Genomic DNA, 25089 nt, shown 5'->3' on the forward strand with positions numbered 1-25089 from the left:
GTGTACACAGTGCTGTAGAGCGCAGTCTCATTTGTTGGCATGCATGCAATTCATGTATTATAATATTGTATTCTTACAGGGATAGAGAATATGGACAAAATCAAATCACAATATTCACTTACCAAATAATGTACCTTTTTTGTTTTGGTATATGAAATGGGTCATATGCGATTAAAACCAGAAAGACAACACATATTATTACAATATCACAAATACTAGACTATCTAATCTAGACTATCTAACTCGAGAACCGTTCGCCCCACCGACTTCAAATTTGACACACACGTGTGCCCAGTGTTGTCCAGAACTGCCACAAAAGGCCTCTGCCCGTGCTCTGGACAGGGCCCTGCCCAGGGACCATATATGGAGCTGGCCTGTTCTGATATCACAACACTCCTTATTTACCGGGCGCCGGGCGGTGGTGGCTCAGGGCTAGAGTGGCTGGATGGTAACCGCAAGGTTGCCAGTTCGAACCCGGGCTCCCCCAGAGTTAGTGTCGAAGTGTCCTTGAGCAAGACACTGAAGCCCTAATTGCTCCTGATGTGCTGGTTGGTGCCTTGCATGGTTTCCACCGCCATAGAGCACCGAAGTCCTGACGTCACTGTCAGTAGAGGGTGTCAGTCCCCAGGTTCGTGTACTTTTTATTTGCATTGTAATCTCCATAGGGGGATTTTAGATCGCCTCATATAAGAACTGTGTTTGAAAAATAAACCGATCACCCCAGCCTTTTCACTCATATGGATATGAAGCATCGACTGAAGGTGGAACTGTACAAATATACCCAAAGAGTAACAAAATAAACGTTAGAAACGAGTCAAACAACCCAGAGACTATAATTTCCGGGTAGGCAGGGTGGCTGCATCTGCCCGTCGCACAACAGAAACCGAATGTTAATTACGTTTATTTTTATTTTATTGATATTTAATGTTTCGTGGTTAGTATGAGTCGAGTCACCACCAGTTGAGCTTACGTCAACGAGGAATCTCAGGAACGCAATGTGTTGACAGCTGGGTATGACGTATATTAGCAGCGACATTGCCTTCATATGTAGTTTCAAGGCTTTTGCGGCCACATTAATTCCATTTTCTCCAGAAACTGGCTGTATCAAATATGAATGGACATCATTAACGACACACAGCCACTCCCCTGACAGAAAGGCCACCGGGGTGGTCGGTTTATTTTTCAAACACAGTTCTTATATGAAGCGACCTAAAATCGCCCTATGGAGATTTCACTGCAAATAAAGAGTGGTGCAGTGACATCACACACTAACCGTAGCAACCATGCTCACCTGTACGTGGGGCCACGTACAGGTACACACATACATAGATACATAGATACAGACAAAGCTGGTTATTGGAGTGGTTTGCACCACTCAAAAATACATGAACCTGTGTATAGGCGCCCTCTACTGAAAGTGACTCAGACTTCGGTGCTCTATTGGTGTATGAATGTGTGTGTGGATGGGTGAATGGAATGCACAATCTATGTAAAGTGCCTTGGATAAAGGTGCTATATAAATGTACCATTTATTTGGGCATGCCTGACACGGAACTCCATATACCTGTATAGGAATAAAGGGACACAGGGAGACAGATCCAGAAATCTCCATATATGGGCATAAAAGGGACACAGAGAGATGGGTGAAACGGGTACTCTGACACGGGTACAACGGCTCGGGGGGGGCATGGATCTCTACTGGTTACAATAGTGGTTATAATTTGAGACCACTTACAATTACAAAACATTTGAAGTATAATCTATTCTATAACATCGACCGACCACACATAAATCCTTTGTTTTGTAGTTCAAGTATTTCATTCAAATAAGTCACAAAATGTATGACACCAATAATAGCTTGAGAAATACAAGTGTGAATACTATATTTGATCTTGGCGAATTGGCGTTATGGCTCTCCCTGCTCAGCACATTAGCAGACTATAAGCAGGGAGATATAAATCTATGACCCTGCTGGGTGGTGGTAGGAAGTGGAACAAACAATTTAAACAAGGCACATACAACATCAGTGGACAACACTGAACAGGAGCAGGTGCAATGAATCAGGTGAGCTTAAGTAGACCGCCACTCAGCTGCTTGAATGACACGTCAGTCATACAGTAGGCCTACATCTCCTACATGAGCTGCACGTGTGTAAAACTCTGAGTGGATCTGCCTGAACTAGTCTCGCAAGCTACGCATCATTCCTGTACTCATGCCAGGTTGTAACTTACTGAATCCCAGGTATGTAGGTACAGCTGTTTCATCTGAAGTGAGGATGTTCTTGCTTATTGTGCTTATTGTACAACTTGTGGTGTGTTGGGGTTTGGTGATTGGCTACGACAAGCCTCAGCTGATTATGCAGGTCTGTTCTAGGTGTTCACTTCAGAAATGTTCTTCCTGTCACACACCATGGCTATGGGGCATTGTTTAGGGCCAGAGGGGTGGGGACTCACTCCAAGGCAAACACTACATAGGCTACTTAATAGAACAAATAGAAATGCACTGTTATGTACTCCGGCGATATTATGTAAACAGCCTGCAGACACAACGTTGACAGACAGTAGTTGAGCCACGTTGAGGCAAGGAGGAAATTGATATTTGATGAAGGGGAAAGTCTTACAGTATTATGGAGCCGAGGTGAGGGGGTTCAGCTCGAGACCCAAAAGATACATTTATCACTTAATAAAATAGTAAAAATATTACATCTGCAAGCTCACCTGTTGTGAGCTGAGCAGCCTGAGCTTGTAGATTGGCTATTTTCAAAATAGGTTTAAGTGAGATTTTGTTTCATGAAGAATTCTGAAAAAGGTAACAAATAAGGGATATTTACCCAGGGCCTCAGAATGTGTTTGCAACCCTTTTATTCAGGGAACAATGATGTAACAAGACCATGTCATGTCACATGTGTGGTGTACAGTACAAGACAGACAACGTGTGATGTAATGAGACCACGTGTGGACAAACAGGATCCGCTACTGTCCATGACCGATTCCTTTACAGGCACATTGTCCTGTTATACACGAGCCATTAACACTAAAGAATAGCTTTCATAGCCGCTGGCACTGCAGTTATAAATAATATTTATCTGATTTTCAGTATGGACCACCTGGACACAGGTGACTATATTCAGCTAGACCAGTTGTTCTCGAAGTGGGGTTTGAATAGTCCCTTTAGCCGACAGGTCTGTAGCTCTGAGTGTACAAAATGGAACCAAATGGATCAACCCTCAACGGTCCATTTGGTTCCATACTTCCATTTGTACACTCGGTCCTTGAAATTAAAACGTTTCACAAGCACTGTATTTGTTTGAAACGAAAAGATCTTTGTGAAAAAGTTAAAGCTATATTCATCATAGCTATGGAGCAGGTGTGTCCAAACCTTTTTCCAAAGAGATATTTTACAATGTGAAAATACTGTACCATAGGACAGACTGTACATTTGGACCATAACAAAGTCACACTTAATTGTTCTACTCGCACAAATATTGAATATATGCATAAACGCCTGTCCTGGTTATCTGTTAAAAACAAACTCCATTGTAGTGTCCTCATGTTTGTTAGAAACATAATTTCTAAACAAACACCAGATTACTTCTTCAAACAGTTATTAAAATCAAGTGACTGACATAATCATAACAGAACTGCCAGCCTCGGTCATTTAACACTCCCTGCTCCAAAAACGAACCTCCTTAAACAAACAGTTATGTATCGATCAATATCATTTTGGAACATGTTACCACCTCACATTAATATAACACAAAATAAATGATCTTTCAAATATGCTTTAAAGGAACACTTGTTACAGCTGACCACATGACCATAATGTTATTCTTATGTTGCATTTAATTTTATAGAATAAATTGTAATTATGTATTTTCATGTATTTAATCTTGTTGAATGTATTTGTAATTATGTATTATGTACTTTTTGTATGTATTTTATATGGACCCCAAGAAGATTAGCTGTCGCCCCGGCGTCAGCTAATGGGGATCCATTCAATAAACAATAAACACAATGTCACATTACAACAATTTTATTCAACTACAGTGCAATATCAAGTCTTTTGTTGGCAGTGTAGCCAAATACAAGTCAACAAAAATAATTAATCCTTTTTTCACATGCATGCACTGCCACTATATTTATATTGTATTTAAGCAAGTGTGCCCTGATCCAGAAAGGTTGGGAACCACTGATCTTCTAGATAAATAGTACGTTTATTGCCAGAGCAGCTTTCTTTTTCATAAACCTCTGCTGGGATTATTTTCAAAACGTGCATCAAGACATATTATGGTTGCATATGCATTGAAGACTTGCAACCAACCAGGGTGGAATCTGTGAGTTTGCTGCCCTCTAGAGGAATACAATTAAATAAATAAAACTATTAATAGAAGGGTAACCAACAATCAATTCTGTCAGAATTGGGCAATTGACTTTTCGTATTTGCCATTTCATTTGAATTGTGGCAGCTTTATGCTTCCATATCAAATAACCTGTAGCTGTGTTGTTTACATCACATTGTACCAAGCCCAGCTTGCCCCTTTAAAACGCAATCAGCGCCGGGATTTCTGTCAAAATAACAGCTCGGGGTGCCGTGCAGATATGGCCGCTTTTACTCTGTAAACCCCCCCAAAATCAGAATATTCTTCTCTCGTTTGATATCAATGAAAATGCGCTAGGACCTAGCAATCCGTCGGTTGGATTAGTTATGACGTTTCAACACATCCTATGGTCTAAATGGGTTAAATGACGTAAACTCACAACAACGTGCCTGGGGTTTTTAGTTAGACGTTAATGTTAACACAATACATTGAAGGCTGGTTTGTAACAGCAACATGAGTGCTACTATAGCCAAACTTGATCTTTTGTTCAAACAAAAATCACTCCATCAGTCCCCACTCGGCTGAGCTTGTGGCCAACTCATGTTGGCCTGCGAAAGCATCTCTCCAACATTGGGGATATCAGTCATTTCATTGACCCGTTTAGTTGTGGTGTCCAAATCCCCTTCTACTGCACTGAGATTAGCCAAAGTCTGTCTAATCTCTGCAATGTCCCGCTCCGTCTTAGTCACATCCTCTGCTAGTCTGCCTATCCGAAGGGTGAGGTCAGACACCTGAGGCATGAACCCCCCGAAATCACGCTTAATGGAGGCAACCTTTGGCTTAAGGTCACTGGCGAACGTCAAAGTCTTGAGCAAACGTGCGCGGCCGCTCTCCAGCTCTCTCAGGCGCCCAGAGAGCTCATTCTCGGCCGAGGCCAGCTCAGGGATGCGCTTGCGGAGCTGCTCTATGGCTTGGGAGTTGCGCTCGGAGGAGGTGCGAAGGCTGGCGACGCGGTCGTTGCTGCCCGCCAGCACGTCTGCGATGCGCTTCACCATGCTGCGTTCCACCTGGGCCGTCTTGTTCTCGAGCTCTGCCACGCCCGTCAGCATGGACTCCACCTCCGACTGGAGACCAGCCATTCGCCGCACGTCTGTCCTCACCGACGCCACCTAGTGGACATGTACGTACACATGGCGGCAAGAGAGGAAAGATCATTCAAACATCCTTCATTAAACATACTTAATCTAAAATATCCAATCTACAAGCTCACAGCGCATTGTCAAGCATTGTGAGTGTGATGAGCAGTGAGCACCCGTGTGAAGTGAAGGGCCAGCGCCCTTATCATCGTACATCATCATACATCATCTCATTCTGGCCAATCAGAATTTGCGTCCTCACCTTCGTCTTCAATGTTTGTGTTACGCAACGTTTATGTTTACATTACACAAACTCTCAAAATTGTCCATTCATTGTCAATTGTATTTAATGTTTGTGTAGGACAAAGTTTGTGTTTGCACACACACCAAAAGCTGGACATAGGAGCAGCTATCGCCCCTCTTTCAAAATGTTTGTAATATCGTGCCCAAATTAAGGATGCCAGGTTGGAAGTGGTGAAAAATGATATCACCGACCGATTTGTATAGGTCTGGCCCTAGAATTTTCAATATGAAAGTTGCATGGCGTCGCCTTCTAAAACGAATGGCCCAAAAAAGGTATCTTTCCTTCAAGTTGTACTGCTTAATTCCCAAAGGGGTAAATTGCAGACTTGCAGTTGCAAAGTAAAAAAGGAATCCAAGGCACTCGGTCTTTGGTGAAAGAAATATTCATATAATTTATTGATGAGCAAGGCAATTAAAAAACAGGACCTATGCGTTTCGACCAAAAGGTCTTCGTCAGGTCTGCAATTTACACCTTTGGGAATTAAGCAGTATAACTTGAATGAAAGATACCTTTTTTGTCTATGGTTCTACCTGTATTACCAAAGAGCACCCATCTAAGAGCCACCAACTGTCTATGGTTCTACCTGTATTACCAAAGAGCACCCATCTAAGAGCCACCAACTGTCTATGGTTCTACCTGTATTACCAAAGAGCACCCATCTAAGAGCCACCAACCGTCTATGGTTCTACCTGTATTACCAAAGAGCACCCATCTAAGAGCCACCAACTGTCTATGGTTCTACCTGTATTACCAGAGAGCACCCATCTAAGAGCCACCAACTGTCTATGGTTCTACCTGTATTACCAAAGAGCACCCATCTAAGAGCCACCAACCGTCTATGGTTCTACCTGTATTACCAAAGAGCACCCATCTAAGAGCCACCAACTGTCTATGGTTCTACCTGTATTACCAAAGAGCACCCATCTAAGAGCCACCAACTGTCTATGGTTCTACCTGTATTACCAAAGAGCACCCATCTAAGAGCCACCAACTGTCTATGGTTCTACCTGTATTACCAAAGAGCACCCATCTAAGAGCCACCAACCGTCTATGGTTCTACCTGTATTACCAAAGAGCACCCATCTAAGAGCCACCAACTGTCTATGGTTCTACCTGTATTACCAGAGAGCACCCATCTAAGAGCCACCAACTGTCTATGGTTCTACCTGTATTACCAGAGAACACCCATCTAAGAGCCACCAACTGATCCCTGCAGCGCTTCCATTTCTATTTAATTATTTTTTTCAAGGTTTTCAGGAAAAACAACAAAACTATATATGTCTTATTCATTTCACCAAAAACTTTAACAATTTATGTATATTAATATATAAATAACACTGTCTGTCACTTATGTAACAGAATGATTAAATTGAATTAAATAGGATTAAACCTTAGGTTAGGCCAAAGTGTGCCGCAGTCGCTTACATAGTCCAACTCAAAAATACTTGAGTTGGACTTTTAGATCTTCCCATGTTAAGTGAATGGGGAAAATGAATTCACTAATTAATTAATATCAATTAAACTATACAACATTTCTCTTAGCAATGAGCAAGCACACCATTCCCGATGAAGTCGTCGATTTGACATATGGCTCAAGTGCGTACAGTCAAAACTGTCGGAGGAGTAGCGTTTCAAAACTCCAGTTTACTCCAGTAAAAATAAAGTGTTACAATTACAATAGTCTGGCAACCACACTAATAATAAATAAAGTGTTACAATTACAATAGTCTGGTTGCCCACACTAATTAATGAAAAGAAAAGGTAAGGGGAACAATAGTATGGTTGCCCATAGGCAACCACACTAATAAAGTGTTACAATTACAATAGTCTGGTTGCCCTTTGGGCAACCACACTAATAATAATAATAATAATAAAGTGTTACAATTACAATAGTCTGGTTGCCCTTTGGGCAACCACACTAATAATAATAATAATAATAATAATAAAGTGTTACAATTACAATAGTCTGGTTGCACTAACTAGCTTTGGGGATGCGTCAGAGCTGGATTCCTGAATGGGAAATTCTGGGCACAAGCCCTGCAGGGCCCAAAGAGCAGGGTGGCACTGTAGAAAATTAGGCCAATTAAGTCAGAGGCATTCACCCTGGAAATCTTAATTATAGCGGCTCTCATATAATGTTATGTATTGTTACATATACAAATAATAAAGTGGTGAAAGAACATAACCAGCTGATCAGTCAGTCTATCATATGATTCTAAAGTAAAGGGCCCCAGCACGAAAAGCTACTATAGCGGACCCGCATACGGCCTGTTTTGAAACCGAATATACAAAAGATATTTTGACACTACTTTTCTTTCACTTAAAAGGAGGAAACGGATGACAAAAAGATACAAAAAGAGATAACTATGACTCATTTCGACTTCATGTTGACATATCCGTGGTGCAGTAGATCATATCATGGAGATGCGGTCCGGTACGCTCTTAACCCATTTAGACCTGAAGACGTTTCTGCAAATGTCTTCTAAATCCTGACAGTTTTCTGAAAAGCCTATGTTTCTATGTCAGTCGTTCTTAAAGTTTTTCATGTCAAGGACCCCAAAAATATATGTAATTGGCCGCCGACCCCCATCTGAAAATATGTTGTTCCAGGGATCCCCCATGAAGCAAAGATTGAGTTAAAAACGATCGCTCTGACAGAATATATATTCAAAGATTTGCATGAAATTTTAACGGTAATATCGTATATCGTATCGATATCGCAATATTTGGCATAAATACAGAGATATGAAATTTTGTCCATATCGTGCAGCCCTACTTGTAATCCAGAGCCCATAGAGTATAGACAGAGTTACGACAACTCCGTTCACTTCATGGGGCCAGTCCTCTTCTACATAGACTTCTATTGGCGAATAGGGACACCAGAAGTTTACAGAATCTATTGTAGTCGAGGGCTCACGCGAGTACATGAACCACGTGACCGGGCTGTTTTCTGCCCCCTCAATGTCGCAACTCTGTCTATACTCTATGGCTCTGTTGTAATCCAAACGTACATGCGTGTGGGTATAGGGATAGGGTGGCCTGGCTGGGTGTATGACTTGACTACCGCGGCCTGAATGATTCAGCCCTGCAGCCCTGGTGTGAGATATGATCTGGACAACAGATGTCAATATGAAGTTGAGGATAACATTGACCACTTCTGTGTCTTAGTCATACTTCGCTCTCCTTTCTTTCGTAATCTTTTTTGTCATCAGACGGACAGCTTGGTCATATACTTCTCTTTGTTGACGTTTTGTTAACTCATCCTCCTGCCGTTAACCCAGTGGTGGAAAGTAACTAAGTACATTTACTCAAATACTGTACTTAAGTACAATTTTGAGGTATTTGTACTTTACTTGACTGTATTCCAATTTCCAATACATTTACATCTACTCCACTACATCTCAGAGCCAACATTTGTACTTTTACTCCACTACAATTATTTGAAAACTTTAGTTACTAGTTAATTTGGAGATTTACATTTTGATTAGAAAAACATACATTACTGTAACCACTTCAACCCTATATACATTCCGACCATTTGAAAATAGCTGATCTACAAGCTCACAATGCGTCTCCCACTAATATTGCCAGCCAATTACAATGTCGCGTCACCCCTGTGATCATGTGTAAGTAATTCGAGGGGATTTATGCCACCAAAAATCATGTTTTTTGCGACAACCGGTTACAATTTTCGCATTTGTGGCGCCCCCTATGGATGAAAATGGAATTGCTTTTGGCTTTTGGTTGATTAAACCACCCGCGACATTTGATTCAAATTTGGAGTTGATTGGACGTTTGGTTCGTGATTTGTGGCATTCTTTGTAAAATAGGCCCATCCCACTAACTTCGGAAGCCGATTACGGCCGAACGATACGCATCAAAATTCCGCCTGTGGTGTTTTCATCGGAACAGTCCAGAGATCATGTGTACCGATTCTTGTGAGATTTGGGCAAAATCTGTAGGAGGAGAAGCAAAAAGTGTGTTGGAGAAAATTGCGGAAAATCTATCATGACGCAAATGGGCGTGGCCTATATGAGGAGATGCGTCATGACCCGAGGAAGTCAGGGAAGTTTTTTTGATTTTACGACCTACGGTTCAAGAGTTATAAGCCAAAACGTAAAGTGGGCTGTTATAGCGCCACCATGAGGCCGACCGATAACATTATAAGTTGATTAATTTTAATTTTAGTAATTATTATGAACCTACCCTCTAAGTTTTGTAACTATAGTGCTTACAGTCTGAGGAAAAAATACTTGAATGTGAGAATGCGAAAAGTCGCATTTTCCCATTCATGTCAATGGGGAAATTTTATTCACTAATAAATTAATATCAATTAAACTATACAACATTTCTCTTAAAATAATACAAGCACATCCTTCCCGATGAAGCCGGTCAATTTGAGATATGGCTCAAGTGCGTACAGTCAAAACTGTGGGAGGAGTAGTGCCCTGTTAGGGCAACCACAATAATTAGGATTTTACCAGAGGTGGCCAGTGAGGAGCTAACTTAGGCCAAATAAAAACAGAAATCCTCAAAAAAGGACTTAGGCCATTGGTTTAAGAAGGTGATCATGTGGTGGTGCCTCATCCGTCAGACCTTGTTGTTGACGTCCAGGGTGATACTGGAGGTGCGTTGCTGGATCTGGTCCACGGCGTCTCTCAGCGCCGTCATGCTGCCCAGGAGCTGAGCTCGTTTCTCGGCCAGTCCAGACGCCCACTGCTTCAGCTGACCCACGTCCCGCTCCAAAGCCTCCGCCTCGGGCCTCAGGACACCCTTCTGACCCTCCAGACCGTCCAAGATGCCCTGGACCTCCTCACACTGAAACGGGACAATGGAGATAGTTTGTCAGTGGTGGAAGAAGTATTCAGATTTTCATTTAATTTTTGAGGGGCGCTAACCCCTCCTATGCACAGCTTTGTCCGTTTGAGCACGGAATGTGTTTGTAGGACGGAATGTGATGATTTGATTGTCTGAGCACGGAATGTGATGATTAGATTGTATGAGCACGGAATGTGACGTATGATGTATGACAAGAGCGCCCCTCACCTCACGTGTGATTTATTTTAGGTAAAAAGAAGCAATACCACAATTTATTATTACTGAAGTAAAAGGCCTGTATTCAAAATGTTACTCGAGTACAAAGTATTGGCATCAAAATATAGTAAAGTACTCAAAGTAAAAGTACTCAAATTATTTTGAAAGTACCAGATCTACAAGCTTACCATGTGATCGGCAATTTGAGATGTAGTGGATTATTAAGTATCAAAGATTGGAAACACTGACGGAAGTAAAAGTACCTCAAATTTGTACCAAGATAGGCTACACAGTACTTGAGTAAATGTAGCCTACTTAGTTACAACTGGATACAGCAGATAAGATTACATAGGACAGGAGATGTGTGGAGAATGATGTACAAAATATTACGTTCAGGATTTTACCTAAAACAAGGCAATCAAAGGAGCCGTACATCAAGACAACATTTAAAGCCACAGACAATTTTATAATTTAATATAGAATTGTTATAAAGAGACATGGTTAGATTAGTGTAACAGGCTATGAAATGAAAAACATGACCATGAAATCAAGGGCATGAGGATATTTATTAGAAAAAAGTAGCAAATGCAAAGGTTTTATGAAACAACTGTGCTGTCCTTCAACATGTATAGTGCTATAATTTAATTAACAAAGGGTATCATCATGCAATGGAAAATGCTATTCTAGTAAAACATTTTTTGTATGGGAAAAATAATGATCTCACAAAAATACGCTGTTGACACATTTTGCACAGTATGTTTTACAGTTATACTGAGGCTAGAGCATTATAGAATATTTGATAATGTATGGACATTATATATTATAGGAACAATACACGTTCAATACATGGCTTAAGTTAAGCAGTGCAAAAAAAACACTACTCAAACACTATACTTAGTTGACGGGGGCCTGGGGTACATTATACAGTACCCCAGTTTCAAAATACCTGCATTCGAAATGGAGAGTTCTGACTGATGTCGTCAATACTGAAAAACGGGCGGACGTCACCGGTAAGCTGCTGACCTACCGGTGCCATCTTGGATGTGTAACCTACATTACTAGGTCCACGCAAACGAGTATCTAGTTGGTGTAGCTCACAGTGCGAGTGCTCTTTCAGCAATATATTTTGCCAAAATGGGATTTATTTAGCCTACTTGTATGAAATACTGTTCCGCAGCTTCTCACCAACGACGAGGTCAGAAAAAAGGGGCTAAAGGAGTAGTCCTCCTAGTCCTGACTTCCTTTGCATAAGAGACAGATGTTGGCACAGCACTCATTTAATCTATCTGTAGGAGCCATTATGATGTTGGTGCATTTTGGTTAGGTTGGCATTATTATTTTTGAGTGGTGCAACCACTCCCTTACGGAGCTATGCGTGTGGCTGGCTGGGTGGGTGCCTGGGTCTGAGCACGAAAATAGCATGGTTGTTTTTCACCACTTGTGCGCAACCTGACACACACACACATATTAACTATGATTTTGGGTGTGCCAGTACAGTACAGTACAGGGTACAGTAGAGGGATTCCCACACGGTAACTCTCATTTCTCTACCGTTTCGGACGTGGGCCAGCAGCCTGGCCGTGGACCTGTGGGTCTGGAACTTCCCCTGGGGACCCCCCACACGGAGTTGCACCACTCACTTCACACGGGTGTGATTTTTAACACTTTGGTGGCGGGCTTTAGATTGACAGCACCGAGTGTATTTAGAGGGTCACTCAGGTGCAGTAATCAGATGATGACCGTGATCTCTCTCGAGAACAGTAGCGTGTCTTCGATCGACACGCTACCAGCTCTCAGACCCCCCTTGACAAGAAGATTAGGCAGCCATAGCAACTGGGGGGGAAACAACCATGGATTTCTACCATATTATATCATACCAGATACCACTACACTGTATATTATCTTAACATTCTTATACTATATCACTACACATTATCCAACATCATTGTCATATTATATTACACTACTACATTTATTACTATTGCTACTACTTTTATTATTTTTTTGTCTATGTATTTGTCTGCACCTCTCCGTCTGTCCTGCCGTGATCTCGAGAACAGTAGCGTGGACCGAAGACAAGGAGACTGTGTTGCACAGTGAAACCCGGATGGAAGAGAAGGTCAGAATTACAGTTACACTGAATGACCAATGAGCTGCCCCCCCCACCGCACCAGCATGCCTTCAGTTCTACAACATCATCTTTAGAAGGATCCTGAGAATGCAGCAGATTGGACGGCACTACTACAACCTTATTAGAAGTTATCTACCAAGTATCACAAATCCCATGGTCCCTCAAACCCCAGAGTTAAACAACTGCTTCCCCCTTGGGCCCTCTATGATTCCTGGTGGCACTTCAAAGAAACCTTCTGGCCTACCTATGATGGAGGAGGCAGGTCCAACTTAAAGCCAACGGACCAAGACATACTGCTGCTCTCCCTAGGAGGCGACCGGAATCCCCAGGTCTGTCACTGAGGCCCAAGGAATCCCCAAGACCATGAGCACGCGTAGCGCAGATACAGTTGCTCCTGCTGTGCTACCCGTTGCTGTGGTTGTCTACCTTTAGCCACTCGTGCCAGCTCTCAGACCCCCCATGAAGATTAGGCCATAGCATCTGGCGGGAAAACAACCATGGATTGCTACTATATAATATCATACCACTACACTGTATATTAACTACTACATTTATTACTATTGCTACTACTTGTATTTGCCTGTATCTCCCTCTCTTGGTTTCCCCCTTTGTTCTCTGCTCTTGAGACAACTTCTTGTGATTTTACACTTTAATCAAATTGAATAGAAAACAAGTGGGAAGACTGGCTGGGCTAAAGAAACGCCAGGGCGGTGGTCTACCGTTAGCCACTCAGAGGGCCATGCCAGCTCTCAGACACACCCCCCCCCCCCCCCCCCCCCAGTGTGTGAACCGCTGGTTCCCCAATCAACGGTTCTCACACACACACACACACACACACACACACACACAAATGCAGCCCCAAAGATTGGTCGGTCACCAAACCGACAGGAGGGACTTGAGTGGGGGGTGACTCAAGTGGGGGGGGCTCCATTGATCAACAAAAAGAAAGAACATGGATGTTCCGGTGCCGTCTTCTAGTGCTGAAGGTCTTTCCAGACCAGTGAAGACTGGCCAATAACCAGGCCTGGCAGTAGACTAGCTTTCCCCAGGAGCAAAACAGAAGAAATGGCTGATCCAGTGGCCTGAAGCCACCCACCTATAGCCAACCAGAGGGTGCTGCCTCTGGAAATGAGACAAATGGATGAGGCTCAGGAAAAAAAATAATAATAATCATACAGCTACAAGAATCTCTTCTCTCAAAATGAAGAGCAACTTTATATATTGTTTTGTTAATCTGATTTTAATTGTTTGTCCTCCATATTTAATATAATATTTTTTTGTTTAAAAGCAAAAGCAAATCTACAAGCTCTCATGCATTATTCGCCCCAGAATAGGTGAGGTAGGGTTTAAAATCACGTCATACTAATAATAGTATCTATGCCAACTATTGACCTGTACAGCGCACATATGTAAATACATTCTTTCACACTAAAAGTGAGACACAGAAGTCACAAAACATAAATACTGAGATGGTCTTGAAAAACCCTAACAGAGGGAGAGCGTTGCTTCTTCCCCTGTTTGTGTGACCACAAGTAGCCTCAGAGACCACAGGCGTTTTGTTTTCAAAAGGAGGTAAAAAAAAGCCGACTACATCCTGAACAGGGCCCAAATTAGGTTCCGAGAACCTTATCTGAAACCAAGCTGTAGCCGTGTAGCGTATGGAAACAAAACAGAACCTGTGAAATATTATTAACAAAACACGGCATGGTTTGCTTAGTTCTTATAGTCGAAACGAGCCAAATAACATCACTCGGTGAGGTCATCATCGCCGACAGGTTGAGAGAGCCCATCTTGATCAGTGTCATTCCACTCCTCGTCCTCCTCCCCCTCCATCCATCCGTCCGTCTCCTCCTCATCAGGGACCTCCTCGTCGGCCTCCCGGGCGCTCCTCAACACCATGGTGAGCTCCCTCACCGCCTCCTTCACCACCGACAGCTCGTTCTTCATCTTCAGGATGCTGTTGTGGGCGTGCACGGCGTCCAGCTCCCGTCGGATCGTCGCGATCTCGTTCAGAGACTTTAGCATGCTGTCCTCCGTGCCGTACACCTGCATGGTCAACTCATCCAGGCGTCTTTCCGCCGCACTCAGGTCACCCGTCAGCTTCAGGATGGAGCGCACGGCCTCCTCCACCTGCGGCAGGTGAGCCTCGCACTGCGCCGCCTTGGGGACGTACTCCTGGAGCTGGGAGCTCAGCTCCGCCTCGCTTCTGGCCAGCTCGCTGATCTGACCGTCCAGCTTGTGGATCTGCTTGGTGTTCCAGTCCAGCTGGTCCTGGGCGCGCTTGAAGTCGTCCTCCTCGGCATGCTCCAGAGCGCGGGCGTTCCTCTTCGTGCTGTCCTCCAGCTCTTCCAGCCGCTCGCCGAGCGCCCACGACCTCTGCTCTGCCTCGTTGACCCTCTCGGTGGTGGCAGCGTGCGCCTCCCGCGCCTCCGCCTTGAGTGCGAGCAGGTCGGAGTAGACGGCGGACAGGCGCGCCTGCCACGTCTCCGTCACGTTGAGGAAGCGGCCGTTGACCGCCTCCAGCTCCCGCGAGGCAGAGTTCTCGTCGTCCTGAATGGCCTTGATGGCGACGTAGAGGACGGAGACGTCCTGTCGGAGTCTCGCTGCCAGGGCGGTGGTGGAGAGCGCCTCCTGCAGGTCGTCCTCGGAGGCAGCGAGCTGCAGCCGCAACACAAAACAGGATGCCGTTTCTGTGGGCGCTCTAGAGTCCTCAGTATTTACAGTAAATATAGTAACAATAAAAGGGGCTCATGTACACCAGGAAATATGGAAGCATGCATGTTTTTAGAGCAGATGTCAAAGACCTCCATTTGAAACATTGTCGTGCCACTGTGCCACGGACCCCAAAAAGATTTTTTTTTTGTTAAATGACATTTAGTACAGAATTCTACAACTGTGTACTGATTGTCAACTTTTTACAGCATGGCTCTCTGAGGCACGTGGCCCATAAGAGGGTCCCCTTTGTCTGTGTGCGTGTTTGTTTGTCCAGGGATAACTTCTCAACCCACTGGGCCGATCAGTGCCAAATATCTTGTGCATGCTGCCAGCAGGTCATAGAAGTACCACCACCACACACATTCAAATAGTGTTTTTTTTTTTAACCATTTGCTTTGGTTTTATAATGGAGGTGGTGGACAGATCAGCCTGAAACCTTGCAAAAAAAACCTCTTATGGATTTGATATGAAGTGGTTTCAAACAAACCTTTTTGGACACCTTGAGGACATCCTCTTCCATAGCGAACAGACGTGCAGTCTGTCCATGCAGAACGGTGTACTTGTCCTCCATCTGAGAGAAGCGTTCATTCTGCCGTAGAACCACCCTGGATGGAAGATACACAACCACAGTCAACTTATCCATCCAAATATGATCCAATGATGCATCTTTTTTTAAATATTGCTGCAAGGTTAATATTAATGGGACCATACAAAGGATATTTGAAAGTTAACTAGGTAAGGAACAACTGTGTGCTTGAATCTGTAGTGTACAAATGCATGTCAGCCAGAGTTGCCCCTGTGCAAAGGTTTCCGTCTTTTCTTTTTTTACACAGTGAAATATACATTGGTAAATTAGCGTTCACATCATATTTCTCATGTGGATCTTAACCGTGACAGCAGTAGCCTACTTAACAGAATGCAGAGATTCTAGATGGAAAGAAGATTCAGTAGTATGATTTTATAGTACTATAAAACATCTGGAAGGTAATATCGTCTCGTTCTGTAAACGGCCTTAGAGGGCAGGGGTCTTCAACAGGGGGTCTGGGACCCATAGGCGGGGTCCTCAGAGTTGCTACAGGGGGGCCCGCAAAATCTTTGTGTGATACAAGCTTTTTTTTGAGGGGCGCTAGCCCCTCCCATGTCCAGCTTTGAGGGTTTGTGTAAACAAACAATGAAGACAAGTGTGTAAACAAACATTGAGGACAAAAGTGTGTAAACACAAACATTGAAGACAAAAGTGAGGACGAAAATTGTGATTGGCCGGGGTGATGTGTGGATGAGAATGAGATGATCTATGATAAGAGTGCCCCTTACTTCACACAGGTGTGATTTTTACTTTAATTAAACACCCTAGCACTTTAGGCAAAAATGGCAGATCTACAAGCCTCATGCTGCTAGGCGTTGTGTGTGCTTGTGTGTGTGTGCTTGTAGATTGGCTATTTTCGGCAAAGAAGTTTGGTGTAGAGGGGGAAAAAAAGAGCAGACCAAGTACAGAGTGAAGGTGTTTGAGAATACACATTAACATGAATCCAACACAACAATACACAATGATAGCGCTGTCAAACAAACAACTCAATGAAGCTATATATGAAATCTATGAAACAAAGTTTGAATCTACAAACAATACAAAATTATGTAGTGGGGGTCCCTGCTTAGTGCTTACCCCTGACAAATCCACAGAGGGGTGTCCTAGGCACCATTAGTGAGATGTACCATTAACTGAATAGCTACACCTGGAGCATACAGTCATACACCTCAGTGTGTGTGTGTGTGTGTGTGTGTTGACTGGAGCACTATAAAGATTGAAGCAGACAAGAGATAAGGGGTACTCCTCTCCTTGTGTGCACAAACTGCTACGAGGATAAAACCATAAAAAATAAATTTGCAACCAACCTAAAAGGATTTGCTCTTTGCTGTTTAAGAGGAGATGGGGAGACACAGCCTTAGATATAGACAGTTACGCAAACTGCGTTCACTTCATGGGGCCAGTCCAATGGCGGCTCTCCTACATAGACTACGCATTGAGCGTGGGGACAACCAACTGGGCCAAATCCTGGACCGAAAGTAGGCAGAAATGCATTGGACTCAGGCAACAGCACAGCTTTAATGATCTTAAATCCCTTTCTTTTAAATTGTTTTGTAGTAATAGTACAACATAAACATTAAAGAGACTTTAGTTGTTACTGTACAATACTTTGAAACAGTTGCCATGTTGCACACATGCTTAAAATAGCTCTTGTTTGCGCCGCCCTCGTTTAAAACAATGTATTTCCAACTCCAGCTTGGCTCAGTTCAGGCTGCATGAACAGCGCTCGGTTTCTGCCCCCTCAATATCGTAACACTTCTATTAGATCATGGCTCTGGGGAGACAGTGAGAGACGCCTCACGTCTGGCACTGCCGCACTGACTGAACAAACACTCACCAGATTGATGACAGAAGAGCTTTAACTTAAAAACATTGTCTTGAGTTGACTAGTATAATAACCTTAAATAATGTTTTTTAATGAACTTACCAACTCAGGGACGCACACGCCGCCACGGAGAGGACACATACTATGGTTCTGACGTCCACGCATGATGATGAAGAGGAGGCTGAAGAAGTCTTCACCTTCTGCGTCTCATCTTTGCAGTTTGCGTTCGACGACGCATCTTCGGACGACAGTTCGTCGTTTTGTTTGGGCGTCTTCTTCCTCTGCTTCACCTCATTAGCAGGCATTTTATTGATTTGTTTCGGCACAGCGGCCAAATAGTCGTGACTCGTGTTCACGCAAACAAACTTTCTATCTCTCCCCTCAAAGAAAGCAGTGGGGGGAACTTCTAGTCGTCGCTCCCTAAAATAAGACGCGCAGTTCACAATCACAACTAAACTCACATAGTGTAGCTATTATTAATAATAATGAACACTAGGCCTCCTGGTGCTGATAAAGTGAAGTCCATAAAACTGCTGGAATTCCCTGATCATTGGTCCCTCCTCCTTGGAACGTGTGGAGGAAAATCGTCAGCCACGTAGACGCTCTCTGCCAACTGCAGCCGGACGCCCCGTTATTTGGGGGCGAGCCCCCCCCCCACACACACACACACACTTCTATATAAAATGTGTAGTGTAAAGGAAGTTAAAAAAGGACAAGGTTGACAGTGGTTTAAAAGAAAACTGCTATATAGCCATAATATAGGCCAAACAAAAATGGGAAATGGGTTTATAGCGCCAGTGCGCCACCATGCGGGCGATTTGAAAATAATTGCGGAGATATTAACAGTGTGAAAATGTTTGGGGGTCATATTATTATTTCTCAGTCACTTTCAGAACCAGTTCGCATGCTCCCAGTAGATCACCTTGTAAGGACAGGGGACAGGGTTGTCAGACTTGTCAGTGTCATACTGGGTCAACACGAGCACACAGGGGGGGTGAACTGGCAGAGTAACTGTTGACCATCAGGCAATATCATCATCCCGCCCATCCTATACCATGAGCAGATCGACTCTGGGATATTTATAGGTCTCAGAATTAACCAAAATTATTTTTGTATAGTTAACAACACACCGGTTTCTAGATAAAAGGAAATGTTGGTCCTTAACTTGGAAAGCGCCCCTATATAGGCCTAACTTTTGTCATGGCGTTGAATGAATCATGGGTAATGTCACAGGTGTAAACACTAAACAGTATAGCTAATTAGAAGCAGGGGCGTACACAGTAGAATAGATTGTAGATCAGCCTATTTATTTGTTGATCCACTGGAAAACGTTTAAAATGTTTTATGACATGGCCACAATATGGATGTATGTTTGAGAATGGTTCAAGTTGCTTAATGTTTATTGTCAATGTACAGTAGATTGAGGAAGGTCAGACCAGAGTAATATAGTAACAATGGAATGCGGAAGTGCTCATTCTATCTCAATGGGATAGTTCCAGCCCCTAGGTTCCAGCCATAGGAGCAATGTTTGGAACTCTATACGAGCTCTATACGCCAAAGCGTGTCGCTACTAGACTCCTACTCTTCTTAGTAGGGGATATTATCGGCAATAAATGGCCAAATCGTTACGCGGTGGATAAAAGCACCAAATTTGGTACACGCACTCTTTAGGGTGTATCTCACCATCTCAGAAGGGGTGCCAACAATTTTAGACACATTAAAGGCTTTTTTTAGGGAAAAATCCAAAATGGCTGCCAGAAATGACCTATTATTCCTAAAGGTGATATAATTCTGACATTTTGACTGATTGTGCCAAGTATAACCTTTACATTTATAGTAATTACACTAATATTAAAGGATTTGGCAAAAAAAAAAACATACAATGTCTTGAATATTTTAACAACTTTAAATGCCAAAAATTTACATAAAAACCACTCGGAATGAGATGACCTTCCACATGAATCCCTTTCTGAGTGATATATTGTCAATGCTAAAAATACACAATTGTTTTTAAAAACTTTTAAAAGACCCTATGAATGATTACCAATAGATAATATATTGTAAAAATCTTCATATGACCAGAGATCAAGCCCTCTATTGGGGCACAACTCCTATCATCAAAAAATAGCCAAATCGTTACACGATACAATGGATACACGCATGACAATCGATACAATCGATACAAGCATGACATTTGGTAAAGATGTCCCTAGGGTTATCCTAAATCATCCTAGAAGGGGTGCCCAAAAAAATCTTTAACAGGAAGTGAGTTATGGACAAAATTCAAAATGGCCACCAAAACTGTTGACAGTTGACTCAAAAGACACCAAAAGAATCTCCAAAAAGCATAAAATGTGGCATGCATGTCCCTTGGGTCACCCCAAGACATCCTAGAAGGGGTGCCAAAAACAATCTTGAACAGGAAGTGAATTATTGACAAAATTGAAAATGGCCGCCTACGGTGTTATTGGTGATTGACTCAAAAAGCCTAAAGAATCTTCAAAAAGCATAACATTCGGCACACATGTCCCTTGGGTCACCCTAAGACATCCTAGAAGGGGTGCCAAAATAAATCTTAAACAGGAAGTGAATTATTGACAAAATTGAAAATGGCCGCCTACAGTGTTGGTTATTGACTCAAGTTTATAGAATCTCATAGAAGCATACAATTTGCACATATGTCCCTTGGGTCATCCTAAGACATCCTAGAAGGGGTGCCCAAAGGAATCCGAAACAGGAAGTGAGGTATTGACAACATTGAAAATGGCTGCCTACAGTGTTGTCGATTAATCTCAAAAGACAACTAAAGAATCTCCATAAGCATACAATGTGGCACACAAAATAATCTGAAACAGCAAGTGGGTTATTGACTAAATTTAAAAATGACCGCAGATGATGAAAAAGACACCTAAAGAATCTCATAAAAGCATGGAATCTGGCACAAATGTCCCTTGGGTCATCCTACAAGGGAAGCTAATTTCAAAATAACCGCCTAAAGCAGAGACGTCATAAAAGCATATTGTGCTCCTTCCTAAAAGGGATTATTATTGTTTGTTGGTTTTATTGAACTTTTTAGGAACGGACCATGATGAAGACATTCTAAATGGCTGTATAACTGTTGACAACTGCCGTCTGCATAACCTGGCATATTATGTTTACATTTACACTACATCATATTTTCTTTCTTTACTTTACTCTTTGAATCTTCTTTATTCATCTAACTGCATATCTTTATTTATTGTACTCAGCATCTTAGCTTACTCTGAATATTGTTATTTTACACTCATACAAGCAATAAGGTACACCCGCACACTGTATTTGCTGGGTATATGAGTCTATGAGGCCTACGCACCTGTGCATACCTATTATTGCTAAAGGTGATACATTAGAAAAATTAGAAGAAAATAAAATCCATTTAGAAGAAATTCTAGATGGATGTTTAAACTGTTTACAACTGCATAATGTATAACCTAGCATATTATGTTTACATTTACACTACATCATCATATTTATTTCCTTTTCTTTACTTACTTTGAATCTGTATTCATCTAACTCTGCATATCCTTGTTTATTTTACTCAGCATCTTATCTTACTCTGCATATTGTTATTTTACTCTCTTATTTATTTTGCACTCTACTTTGGACTTCTTATTTATTTTCTTCTAGTAACTGCGTGCCATTTCACAATTACCAGCACATTGATATAATGCTGTGCAAGGTAACCCAGCATCCCAGCAACTACACTTTCTCAAACAGAGGGGCTCAGCTTTGCAGCAACACTTGAGGAATTCTCTACAAACTATTTTTCAGGAGATGGTAGAGCTTGCATAGGACCAGCATAGGTACAGCTTCTGGACCAAAATTCAGATTGGTAAACTGCTCAATTTTGAAGTGCAGCCTGTGTGGGAGGAATATGTTCCATTGAGAGACATTTTTGAGCAAACAGGTCCTTCCTTAGAGATCATTGACATGTTCAATGTCAGTTGTCTTGCCATACAGAACACAGGTGCATATTTCAATTACTGCAAACTGTTTGATTCCTGCCTAAGCAGAGGATTAACCATACATTTTCTTTTGTATCACATGCTTTAGGTGGTCATTTTGAATTTAGCCAAAAACTCACTTCCTGTTTAAAACATTTTGGGCACCCCTTGTAGGATGCTAAGATCACCCAATTGACATTTGCATGTCATGCTTTTATGCGATTCTTTAGGTGTCTTTTGCATTATCTGTCAACTGTATATGGCCATTTTCAATGTTGTCAATAATTCACTTCCTGTTTCAGATTATTTTGGGCACCCCTTCTAGGATGTCTTAGAATGACCCAAGGGACATGTGTGCCAAATGTCATGCTTTTATGCGATTCTTTATAGTTGTCTTTTGAGTAAATCGACAACACTGTAGACATTTTCAATTTAGTAAATAACTCACTTACTGTTTCAGATTACTTTGGGCACCCCTTCTAGGATGTCTTAGAATGACCCAAGGGACATGTGTGCCAAATCTTATGATTTTTGAAGATTATTTTGGCGTCTTTTGAGCCAATCGACAACACTGTAGGCGGCCATTTTCAATTTGGTCAATAATTCACTTCCTGTTTAAGATTTATTTGGGAATCCCTTCTAGGATGTCTTAGAATGACCCAAGGGACATGTGTGCCAAATTGTATGCTTTTTGGACATTCTTTTGGCGTCTTTTGAGCCAATCGACAACACTGTAGGTGGCCATTTTTAATTTTGTCCATTACTCACTTCCTGTTTAAGATTTTTTTCGGCACCCCTTCTGGGATGTTTTAGGATGACCCAAGGGACATCTGTACCAAATTTCATGCTTTTATCCGCTGCGTAACGATTCCGACAATAATATCCCCTACTATCTACACTCTGGGTCAGACCTACTAACCTGACTCCGCCAGATGGGGGCGGTATTGGTTCACAAGTTCACAGTTTCTGGCAGAGTCGGGTTAGGTCAGTCAGACCAGCCCACCCAATGAAAAGTTATAGATTATTTATTTTTAGCCAATATAAAAAAATATCACAAAAATATCTGTACCATTTATCAATTCTGATTGGGTGGGCACTGGGCAGCATTTTTTAGAGAAATTTAGTTTTTATTTAGACCCACCTGAACACTGTTTGCTGTTAACCAGTGCTGTTAATCGACAGGGTGCTGAAATTGGGTTACTGTTGGTCAAAGAAGGAGAAGATAGATTTTTATTTTAGGGTATTTATAGGCTATTGCTCCAGCTAAAAAAGTAGACAAGAAACAGGCAATGGAAATGAGAAATTAGTGTGTAAAAAAAAAAACAATAATAAATAAAAGTTCACACCCAGAAAATATTATATTCAAGCCATTTATTTGGCATCTGAAGATATATATATTTTCGCCAAAAAAGTAATAACATGTTGAGTGTCCAAAAATGGTCAAAATCAGATTATCAATAGCCTTTTCCTAACAGTAATCTAAAGCCTTAAGCAAGCAAATATATCATACCATTTATGAAACAAATAAACCTGCAATTACTGTTTTTTTTAAATGAGGGAGATGATTAGAAGGCTATCATTGTATTTGTGTGTTCTAAACACTATATGGTGATGCGTTTCATTTACAAAAAATAAAATAAAATCATATTACCGGTACAAGCCATGCTAAAATTCAAAACTGTCAGGCAGAAACCTGTATCTTCATATTAAAAGTTTCCCCCCAAAAGTGTTGCACACAAACTTAGTGAAAATAGCAGATCAGATGCAAGCTCACATTATGCTGCATTGTGACCCTGTAGAACTGCCATTTCTTTCTATATTTGAAATTGAAAGGTTTCGCCAAAATAGGGCAGCAAGGTTGAAAGCGGTTAAGACTGACTTCATACATGACCAATATCAAGTCAACAAGTAAGTATTATTTTCTGAAGTAACACTTTTGAACATGCAAGGTTTCCATCAGACAGCGATGAATATGCTGGCTGCTGTTTCAACATAATATATCACTATATTTTCCATAACAAAAAAAAACAAACTGAAACATATCTATCTACATTACAGTATGCCTAAACAGGTTGTGTTGTCCATTCATTGGTAAAGGTTCAGTTGTAATACAGTACATTCAAGCAAAAGCTGCCCCGTGCAGAGTTAACTACACCACTCAATGATATTCATTGCATTTAAGCGTGTGTGTATCACTTCTTTGGCCTAAGGCTTACAGTGACAGATCTAACTGATCACAATGTATTCATTAACCATATATATAAATATATATGCACACACACACACTATATAGCAGAAACCTATCTGCATATTAAAACATTTAATGCCCTACATATGAGTGTCGCATGAAAGCAGTGGAAATAACCTGTCACGTCACATTGTGAACTTGCAGATCTGCAATTTTTTGGTGCTTTTGAACACAGGTTCTTATTTTTTCCATTTTTGTTTGGTTTCCACCTGACAGCGAAGATGAATAATGCTAGTTAAATGTGCATCTGAAATGTATAACGCCAGCTGTGTGGTACTAACTTTATCCCAGGACTGGTTCAGTTATTTTTCATTTCATTTAATTAAAGACAATATTTAGCAGACTGTCCAGCCATTAAATAAAGTTTCAAGCTCTTTTTCTTACATTCAAAATGGAACTGTGCTTTCAAGTTATAATGTGGTCTCGTCTGAAAGCTCAAAGCTGTGAGTGAAGACAAAAAGTTTCTGATCCATTGACCTAATTTGGAATGCCTGTCACGCTCAGTGAGCCAATATATTGAGTATATGCTATAAATGCCAAGACCTATTAGCCATAGATTGGCTTACACAGTATAAACAAGGCTTTACTTTACACAAAGTCCTACCTTTCCAGAATATCCACAAAAAAGGACACTTAAGAACCCTAGCTTCACTATTCTGGGGTGAACATTTGGCGATGTGTTAGTGTACAGCAAAAACAGCAGTCTAGTATAGAGCCCAGACTTCAGGTAACTACTCCCAAGTACAATGGGGATTTAAGTGGTTAAGAATCCAGCACTGTCCGAAACACTAAGAAAAAAGATTCCAAGC

General features: G+C 41.8%; 1 protein-coding gene and 1 long non-coding RNA gene across 3 annotated transcripts; both read right to left on the bottom strand.

The window, feature by feature from the left end:
• Positions 1 to 4016: 4016 nt before the first annotated feature.
• ikbip (IKBKB interacting protein) lies at positions 4017 to 18649 on the bottom strand. Of its 2 annotated transcripts, XM_079494442.1 has the most exons (4): positions 18152 to 18649; positions 16126 to 16243; positions 10355 to 10576; positions 4017 to 5487 (listed from the first exon to the last, which is right to left on the bottom strand). In XM_079494442.1, the coding sequence occupies exons 1-4, from the start codon at positions 18352 to 18354 to the stop codon at positions 4885 to 4887; spliced, it is 1146 nt and encodes a 381-aa protein (XP_079350568.1). In that variant the 5' UTR covers positions 18355 to 18649; the 3' UTR covers positions 4017 to 4884. The 2 variants fall into 2 exon arrangements, with proteins under 2 accessions (XP_079350568.1, XP_079350567.1); XM_079494441.1 differs by lacking the exons at positions 4017 to 5487; positions 10355 to 10576 and adding an exon at positions 13749 to 15581.
• Positions 11340 to 13683, bottom strand: LOC306916545. The gene is made up of 2 exons (XR_013788995.1): positions 13156 to 13683; positions 11340 to 13123 (listed from the first exon to the last, which is right to left on the bottom strand). It is a non-coding gene; the product is annotated as an uncharacterized lncRNA (long non-coding RNA).
• Positions 18650 to 25089: the final 6440 nt, after the last annotated feature.

Source organism: Electrona antarctica, assembly GCF_951216825.1.
Source record: "Electrona antarctica genome assembly, chromosome: 23".
In the NCBI taxonomy this organism is placed as follows: domain Eukaryota; kingdom Metazoa; phylum Chordata; class Actinopteri; order Myctophiformes; family Myctophidae; genus Electrona; species Electrona antarctica.